This window comes from Hylaeus anthracinus, unplaced genomic scaffold (assembly GCF_026225885.1).
Source record: "Hylaeus anthracinus isolate JK02 unplaced genomic scaffold, UHH_iyHylAnth1.0_haploid 12002, whole genome shotgun sequence".
NCBI lineage: Eukaryota > Metazoa > Arthropoda > Insecta > Hymenoptera > Colletidae > Hylaeus > Hylaeus anthracinus.
Window position 1 is genome coordinate 10890609 of NW_026534349.1, and position 9789 is coordinate 10900397.

General features: G+C 34.5%; 3 protein-coding genes across 4 annotated transcripts; 2 read left to right on the forward strand and 1 right to left on the reverse strand.

The window, feature by feature from the left end:
* Positions 1-79: 79 nt before the first annotated feature.
* On the forward strand, positions 80-2240 carry LOC128891839 (uncharacterized). The gene is made up of 2 exons (XM_054151690.1): positions 80-312; positions 427-2240. The coding sequence occupies exon 2, from the start codon at positions 468-470 to the stop codon at positions 2037-2039; it is 1572 nt and encodes a 523-aa protein (XP_054007665.1). The 5' UTR covers positions 80-312; positions 427-467; the 3' UTR covers positions 2040-2240.
* On the reverse strand, positions 1969-6146 carry LOC128891838 (EGF domain-specific O-linked N-acetylglucosamine transferase). Of its 2 annotated transcripts, none has more exons than XM_054151689.1 (12): positions 6008-6146; positions 5833-5928; positions 5368-5743; positions 4655-4861; positions 4415-4563; positions 4175-4338; positions 3960-4077; positions 3740-3893; positions 3385-3585; positions 2909-3042; positions 2743-2845; positions 1969-2659 (listed from the first exon to the last, which is right to left on the reverse strand). In XM_054151689.1, the coding sequence occupies exons 3-12, from the start codon at positions 5542-5544 to the stop codon at positions 2393-2395; spliced, it is 1674 nt and encodes a 557-aa protein (XP_054007664.1). In that variant the 5' UTR covers positions 5545-5743; positions 5833-5928; positions 6008-6146; the 3' UTR covers positions 1969-2392. The 2 variants fall into 2 exon arrangements, with proteins under 2 accessions (XP_054007664.1, XP_054007662.1); XM_054151687.1 differs by having other exon boundaries at positions 3960-4080.
* Positions 6147-6914: 768 nt separating this feature from the next.
* LOC128891876 (uncharacterized) lies at positions 6915-9340 on the forward strand. The gene is made up of 8 exons (XM_054151794.1): positions 6915-6971; positions 7040-7154; positions 7228-7489; positions 8142-8264; positions 8514-8604; positions 8674-8819; positions 8955-9084; positions 9178-9340. The coding sequence occupies exons 1-8, from the start codon at positions 6915-6917 to the stop codon at positions 9226-9228; spliced, it is 975 nt and encodes a 324-aa protein (XP_054007769.1). The 3' UTR covers positions 9229-9340.
* Positions 9341-9789: the final 449 nt, after the last annotated feature.

A 9789-nucleotide genomic window follows, 5' to 3' on the forward strand; every position in this document is an offset into this window, starting at 1 on the left:
TCTCTAGTAATAATGACATTATCACAGCCAGAGATAGGCAAAACCCTAGGCTTCGAATAAATCTGAAGTTTGCCGATGTGTTTGTCTCGTTTCGTCCTTTCGAAAATGTTCAAAAGCGGAAATAGCCTATGTTCGCCGTGGATAAGCGAAAAAATTCGACCCGGCAAGCATCACTCATGATGATCATTGATGATCACTGATTTGTATGTTGTTCTTGCTCACTCGTGTCATTATGACAAAATATGCATGTATAAACATTTTCTGTTGATACTTGTATATTTATGTAGATTAAATAAGGAAATACTCGTTTGAGTAAGTATATAATGATAAACAAATTTTCGTCGTTATATTTTTAAAATTCTGCTAACATCGGACGGTGTACATTATAATTGATGATTTGTTAATAAATGAAAAATATTTTTCCAGAAATTTGTACAACAGGAAAAATAATTATTTATTTGACAGATATGTCAAATATATGGAACGAAAATGTGTATCGCAAAGAACAAGAAGCATTTGTTTCTAATCATGGTGGAACAACAGCTCGGGAAGTTATTTATGCAATCATGCCAAATATTTGTACCATTCTCTTAACTACAACTACATTAGGTCTACTGGGAAGGCTTATTCACAAAAATATTAGAGTTTTGATAGAATTTATACTATTGGTAATCCCATCTATTTTATGTTGTACCATATTATCAGAGTATATTATAACTGTGTGTTGCGCTATGATGTTGATATCTATTATTAATATCTTACTATTGGCAATTAATTCAAATTCGTTATCAAGGTATAATACAAGGACTAATTATGACAAAAAGCCTTTCATTACATATTGTAGAGCATTAACCAATATTATATCAGCAATATGTATATTAGCTATAGATTTTCGTATTTTTCCTCGCAAATTTGCTAAGACTGAGGTATTCGGGTATAGTTTAATGGACACTGGTGTTGGATTATTTGTATTGTCGAATGCTTTAGTAGCACCAGAAGCCAGAGACTTTGCTCCTAAACCAAGAATAGGTTTCTTCCATACCTTATCAAAGAATATGAAACAATCAGCTAAAAGTTGTATTCCACTTTTGATATTGGGCTTTGGTCGTTCTGTTGCTATTGAAATTATGGGATATCAGAAGCATGTGACCGAATATGGAATTCATTGGAATTTTTTCATAACTCTTGCATTTGTGAAAATATTTACTAGTTCTATAACAAGTACTATTAATTCACGGTATTCTTTACTATCAGGTATCTGGATTTTAACAATGCACGAATATATTTTAAGTACTAAAGGATTGAAGGATTGGGTCTTGAGTAATGATCCAAGGGATGATTTTGTATCTGCTAATCGAGAAGGAGTAGTCTCTGTACCTGGATATGTAGGACTTTATTTAATAGGTGTGGCAGTAGGGAGGTTGATACATTCTACTTATTATAACTCGTACGCACAAAATACGGTGCAATACAAATACAAAACCTTTTTCATGAAAATTTTTGGATATGGACTCGATGCAAGTTACAACGACTCTATGATATTGTGTATTAAATTGTCCTTGATATCAGCACAAGCATGTGCAGCCACTTTGTTTTGTGATGCATACTTTAAAGTTTCAAGACGTTTAGCAAATGCAGGGTATTGTATGTGGATACTTACCTTGGGTGCTATGATGCTTACATTATTATTATTAATGGAAGTAATTATTGACATATTAATCCATATAACTACAGATTCAGGAAACATAGAAAGAAAAACCAAAATACGTAAAGCAAATTTAAGAAATAAACGAGAATTTATACCTAAAGAATGTGAGAAAAGTCCGATCAGCAATACAATCGAAATATTTGAAGCTGTTAATTATAATGGTTTATTCTTCTTTTTACTGGCAAACTTAATGACTGGTGGTATTAACATGTTAATACGTACACTATATGTAAATCAGTTAAAAGCATTACAAATATTGATTGTATATATGGCTGTAAATATACTATCAGTTTTATTTTTATATAGAAAACAGGTACAAATTAAGTTATAAAGTATATGATTTGTTGTATCTTTTTTGAAAGAATACAATTTTGTATATTGTACTATGTATATACCTGTGGGCCAAATGTGCTTATAGTACTAGCATACTAAATGTAGTATAGTATTACTATTGACATTTGACAATTTCAGACTATTGTCACTGCCATAATGTATACATATCAAATTTCATTTCTTATTTATTACTTTTTTTTATAAAAATAAGTATGTACATGTGACGGTATAAAAATAAGTAAAAAAACTTAATTGGTAACAAGTCATTTGTTTCATTCGATTTAACTATACATTAGTTTACGAAACATTAAAATGTTTCGTTGTTCTCGAAATTGAGTATCTAAAAATTGGTTATAACTCATCTTTGGGTTGAACATCAGGCTTTAATTCGGTTGATTCTTTTGACTTAGGAGTTTTGACGTCTTTAACGTCGTTTGTTATTACAGTTTCGTTTTTTACTTCCGACCTCTTTCCTTGTGTTCTTTTACTAATGAATTTTTTAAAAGCATTATGAGTTTTCACGTGATCTCTGGCGAGTGAAACTATACGTAGAAATTCTTTCACATCGAAGCTGTAATTCGTGAACTTTGCGTGAGCTCCTCCATCAGGATGCGTGCCCTACGTAAAATTTAAATTACTTTTATAAAAAATGTTAATTTATGCTTTTACTTAATATACATAAATAATAGATCAATACTTACGGGATCTTGTTGTACTAATTTTGAAGTATTCTGCCATGTGAAATATTTCACACCGCGTAAACGAGCAAGATCCTTGTAACATCCCAGATCTTCACAGTTATATCTAAACAATAATCATACATTAGAAATACAGTAATTTCTTGAGATAAAAATTATTCACACATACATCTCAAACACAGCTGCCCAATCTGGTAGAAACATCAAATGTGATAATCCAGCTCCATGAATACCAATAAAAATATCAGAGTTTCTTGTAATTTCTAATTGCTTTTTGAATGGAACCTTTTTATTATAGACTACCTGCAAGAATAATATTTTGATCACATATATGCAGGCGATACACCAAAGTAGAAGGTACAAGTAAAGAAAAAATCGAATGAGGATAGATGAAAGAAAGGGATATCATAAATTTCAACAAAAGAACTAGTAGAAGTCTGAGAATCTTAACCAGACACTGCAACTTGCATTGCTGCTTACACAAAATGCAAGGGCTTAGCATCCTATGCAGATGGTGTGGTAAGAAGAATGAAACACTCAGTCACTTCCTCAGCGAATCAATAAACTCAATGGGATATCACTAGAGGTGGATAGAAATGGAAATCATCAAATCAATTCAAATAATAATCAAGTTAATTCAATTACCTTTCTAACTCTATATTCGGTATTTTCTTTCAAAGCTTTCACTAACTCGTCTTCATTTAAAATTCTTCTGTATTGTGTGTCTCTGCTCAGCAGGGTCACACGTATCCTTTGGTTTTTTCTTTCGTGAAGAGGTATGCTTAGTCTATGCAACACATGGTCACCAAAAGCCTTAAATAATCCACTTTTCTCACAGCCATAAATCTAAAACATTATTCAATTAATAAAAATGTCAGTAGATAAATCTATAAATTAAGAAACATTTGCGACGTATTTAATGTTATTTTAGAAGAAACTTTACAAGTTTATATAGTAACTGGAAATAAAAAAGAAACAAAGAGTAAAAAGAAAATCGTACAAGGGGCGTGTTGTAGTATAGACCAAAGATCATTCGCGGCAGTAACGGAAATACGAGATTTTTGAAACAGACAGTTTCTCCGCGGAAAGTTTTTAAATCCCACAGCGGGTTTCTTGTGAAAGCCTCGAAGGTGTCTTGAAACGCCGAGCGGTAACTGAAAGCGAGAGTACGATTGGTATCTAATATCTCGTAATTTTCCTGTTGTGCTGGTGTCGGTTACCTGTAACTTTCCCAGATCATTATGTGATTGTCTGTGCTGAATGCGGCGGGGTGCGAGAGATTTACGTGCAATGACGTGTACAAGTTGAAAAAGTCGCAAAAATGATGATACATATTTACTACTGAAACAGAACGACTTCGGCGGATGAGTGGGTGCCTAAACTTTGTGTTCGCCGGCACGAAATTCAGCATAGGATTAATTTTTTTACGACTTACTAGCATCTATTTTCATTATGTACGTTGGCTTCTCGATAACGATATCACAGTCGCCATTAACGATCGGTGGTCGAGGTAGCTTCCGGAAATTTCGTAACTCTGGTCCCCACGATTGCAATGGACTAATATGATCCGCATTATCTTGCAATCTTTTCTCGTTTAATCTGGTTTAAAGACATGAGATAGTGCTTAAGTTTGTAATCAAAATTCGTCGTACAGATCGCGTGGTTCTGTACATACGTGCAGTATCCACCAATTTGACCCTCCTTTAAAACATCCATTTTGTAGCGTATCGGTTCTTTTCTTTGGAGCAGGTCCGTAAAATTTATCATTATATTTCTTGCTCTACAGAATCTCATGTGTTCCGAGCACTCTAGGGACGAATCATCCTTTAACGAAAACCATTATGCAGATAAAAAGACATTGAAGAAAATAACCTATTTTTTTTTTTTTAACTACATATGTATAAATTGAACTCACCACAAATAATGGCTCACAGAAAATTGACATTTCCGTTCTCTGATCGCGCACGTAGCCGAAATCGCCTTGAGCGTAAAACGTGTCTAATTGAGCTTTTTTCGTCGTTACCCATCCTTTATGATCACCTGGACATTGAGGAACGGAAAAAGAATTTTCGGCTTTGCAATTTGGCTCGTAACCCCAACAAGCTTTGGTATCAAGGCTATCCTAAGTTTTTCGAAGAAAAATTTTTCGTTAATTTCTCTCTTTTGTGTCACCGAGATTTTAAACATTGCATCTGACCATTCAAAGTCCCCAAAATTTTACACAACTTTCATTAAAATTTAAGTCTTAAATCGATTATGATCGGCGATTAACAAATAAATTAATCATTAATCTCTCTGGTATTATGTTATTTTTATCGAAAAATTAATCATTAGATTACTCTAATTGTTGGTTAATAAGTTCGTTAATTACCAGCGACCAACATTGGATACATTTAAAAAAGATTAAACGCATTAAAATTCATTATTCGAATAATTAAATTAATTTAATTATTGATTGTTACGAGCTCTTAACGACTAACCATTTGATTCATTGCTTTGATTGAATTTTGTTTAACACTTACTGCCCTGAACTTTCGCGCGAAAAAAGATAATTGAGACACACGGAAATTCACTTAATCATAGCAACATTTTTTTACATGATCGCGTTATTAATACACGAAATATTACCTTGTACGGACAGGCAGTGTCGTTGCGGCACTTTTCGGCTGCCGTGGGAAAAGAATTGAAATAATACTTGATGTGATCCGGCGACAGATCAATGTCTGTGTAGTTAGTATGAGTGACAGTGACCATGAGTGCTAGGATCGGCACAGAAAATTTACTAAACAACATGTTATCGGTCATCGTTGAATGCAGTAACGTAACGAACTGGAGTTCCTTCAGATCTTCAAATGATCTCGTGCACTTGCTTTACAGACTGACTGTACTGCGGGAATGGAGGATGAACCACCTGCGCGAGTGATGGGTGTATGACCTCACCTACTATGCGCACTTTGTCACACAAACGCGGACATCCATACACCCACACAACTCCGAGCGCCTCCTTAAAAGATTGGTGAAAGTCAATGTTAGAGTTACGCTCACAATATTTTACATCATTCATTACACGGATTCATTCATATTGACGCGTACCTGCCAAGCTATCCTTGAAAATTGATCAGCGACAGAATAAATGTAGTAGAGGATGTCCTTTTTGTTTTTTTCGAAATCATACCGGCATTTTAAATCCTATTAACCCAATCGGTAATGTAGCTGAGAGTATAGCGTTTTGTTACGTGTATGCTATACGAAGTAATTAGGTACTTACGTGCTTAACGAATTAAGGAACAGTAGACCACGACTTGACAAGTCTCGCGAGTGTGAGACAGGGAACTTAGGCATCTAACTGTACTAGTGTTATATTCACGAACGATCACTTTAACTTGTGTATAGCTTCAATATGGCCGACCACTGTCACGACTCTTGTTCGCGTAGACAAAACGCTTAGCGGAGAAACAAATTTGGGTTACATACTTGTCTATTTGTGTGATTCAAAATGTTGTTACTCTTTTCACAAGAATTTTTATTATTACAATTACCAACGAGGTATAAGCTAAATTGGTTATTCAGTGGGAGCTGTTTGTATTCCTCAAACTGAATTGAACTGTATTACCGATGGTTACCCCCGTTGTTTCCCTTTGACTATAGTCAAACCAAGTCAAAGTTGTTTCCTATAGCTATAGTACTTATTGTTGATAGTACTGTACAGTCAGCTTTTTTCAACTGAATATAGAACATAAAATCGGCAAAGAAAATGAGTTACTGTGTAGTATTTGGTTGCAAAAATCGCAGTGTGAAAAAAAATTACGAGCAATTGGAATATGAAGCAAAAAACCAGAAGATTTCCTTTCACTTGTAAGTAAAGATTTATGAATGTATAGGTTAGGTTAACTCTAAAACTTGTAGTGTTATATGTTTATATGCAAACAGACGATATTTATATATTGTAGAATACACACAAATACGAAGACGTATTTTTAGATTTCCAAAAAATGTAGAAAAACGAGAACAATGGCTTATAGCCATACACCTGGTGGGCATTCAAGTCCATAAAACTGCTGCTGTCTGTTCTGCACATTTTCATGAAGAGGACTATGATCCAGGACATTCGCTACGAAAATTAAAAAAATGTGCTGTTCCACATGTAAATGCAATGAGTAATCATTTTAGTGATAATGTTATCACTGGGCTCTCTCACCAAATACGTTACGTTTTGGCGACATGCTGAAAAAGTAAGTTGAACGAATGATTGTCAGACTCCTGTTCACCTGACAGTGTACAAGTACAATATTTAATTCAGTTAAAAACATTTATGGAAGATATGATTCACGATTGGAACACAATGGATGACGAGGAGCTGAAGATTCTTAAAGAGTACGCCTACACGGGAAGACGTTATTCAATCATTTTTGCATGTAAGGAACAATCGTAAATCAAAGAAGCCAGCGTCTGCGTGTTCGCACTTTTGCAATAATCTACCTATTGCAGTATTTATGTATCCGTCGATGTTTCTTACGATGGTATCTCACTTCACATCTGAACTCCTGGACATTGTAGCGCCATTGAACGAAACCCGTCCTCATGTGTCTCCAATAGTAACGGAATACTTCATAGACGAACAAAAGTACTTTTTTCTGATCGCGTCTTATCAGTGCCTGATGATCATCCTAATTGGAACAACGTTTATTGCAAATGAATCTATTGTTACGATGTTGATACAGCACCTTGCTTCGTTGTTTGTAATTGTTTGGTAAGATAAGTCTGTTTGATAATGGATACACGCGATAACACATTCATACATAGTCAAAAATAGTAGGGTCATTCCACGCCAAATCGATCACTCGTTTTGGTCGATGTCTCCGATTTTGTTCCAAATGAAATATATTGTAGTTTACGTGAAACTGGGAGGGGAGGAGGATTATATTGCTCGTTTCAAAACCGCTTGAGAAATACAAACCTTCAAATATTGCAATTTTTCCCATTTTGATGAAAATGGGTTGTACATTTGAATTTTTTCTCTCTTTAACTGTTCATCCTATTGACCGTTTTTTTTTTTTTTATTTTAATCGGGAGGGATTGCTCTTCCTGAATATATTTTTATTTGCAAATACCACCTCGAGGTCACGCTTTTAAAAATCCGAAAAAATTATCATTGCATTCCTTGAAGTTTCATTTTGGTGTTCTTTCGATTAGCGTCGTAATAAAATATTAAAGATAGCCGCCTCGTACCGCATATATGTATTTCATTTGGAATGACCCAGTATTTGTTTAATTTTTATTCCTTACATAAGTTTCGACAAGATCCAACAGAACCAACATTTTTAATTTATAAATAAAGCGGAATAGGTGTTATTCTTCTCAGTAGGAATTATAAATGTTTTTAATTTTTTGACATTTTCCAGTCATCGTATGCGCGAGGCAATTCTGGATTGTATTCCCGTTTCTGGTGTTCATGGAAGACAGTTCCATCCAGTTAACAAATACAAGCTAATAAAATCTGTGGAATTACACAGAAGAGCGTTAAAGTCAGTATTATACAGAAACAAAATATTTGCTCGAATTGTTACTAATCTTTGCCGGTACTGTCTCAGAAGAAGTCAGCAAGATCATTAATAAAAGCTATGGTCTAATGGCTATCGTGCTAAGTCTCAAAACTATTGCATTTATTAACAATCTTGCAAATTTCTCGTCAGTGAAATTTCCGAATTCCAACTTAATTTTGTGATAGTGTTCTTCAAGTTCATTTGCGACGTTCTCTCTATTTTTTCTTAAAGGTTTTCCACTGATTTGATGTCTACCGTTGGAGTATCGTATTCTCTTCTTCTAATCATAGGTGTTCTTTCTCAAAGCATTGTGTTATTTCGTGCAAGTCACTGATCTTCTTTATGGTTAAGAAATTCAGAGACCTTTAACTTCATCCTTACTATTTTTTAGTTATCACAAACAATATTCCTGGTAAACCGAATGGGAGAGACGCTGCAATCCATAATAATGATTATGGCAATTTTTGTATACATGTTTTACATCAACTTCTTAGTGCAACATGTGGTAGACCGTGGCAATAATATTTTTACGTTTTTGTAAGTATCACTGCACCTTCTAGAATTGAATTGCTTTGTGTATGTTCATAGGTTGGATCTGATTTTGTGACCATTAAATTTATTCATTCACATCGTTGAGTATGTAGAATGAACACAATTTTATTAAATTCATAGGTATAATACAGATTGGTATAGAACGTCGGTATCAACTCAGAAGATGTTATTCATTATGTCGAAAAGTTTTAGACTAATTAATACGAAAATTTTGTTCGTGTACTACCCCTCTATCGAAGGATTTGCGATTGTACGTGTCTGTTTAATTTATATTGTCATGCAGTCATTATATTCATCAGTAGAAAGTCGTTTTTCTTTTAACCAATAAGAGGTATCTTTTCAGCTGTTAAAGACATCCCTATCTTACTTCTTGGTGATGTATTCGTCTCAATAAAAATGCATATATTTCTGTTATGTTCGCAACAGATCCTACATTGTTGACTTGCGTTTGCATTACATACTGATTCCACGATCACTTGTCATCAATAAATTTATGTTTCACCGAAGGGTAGTTATAATTCTTGTGAACACAGTCAAAGTCAGATAATAATGTAAGCTGATATTACTTTATTAAAAAATTCATCTTACCTGGTATCAGGAGAACATGATATGCGAAAAGGTGGCACGAGGAATTTTGGCACGTATCAAATTTTTGAATTTTACATTTTGGTATCAGGAGCATATGATGTGCGAAGAGGTGGCACAATTGCGCCTACGGACAGGCAACCGGTCCGACACGTATGTCAGTACAGGTTGCCTAATTCAAGGGGCTACTTTTCGGTACATTTCGGATTTCTGGCCGATTTGGCATTTTTGTATCAGGAGCACATGATGTGCGAAGAGGTGGTACGTTTGCGCCTACGATCAGGCAACCGGTCTGACATGTCTGCCAGTACAGGTTGCCCAATTCAAGGGGCTAATTTTTGCTGAATTTCGAAATTCTGGCCAATTTTGA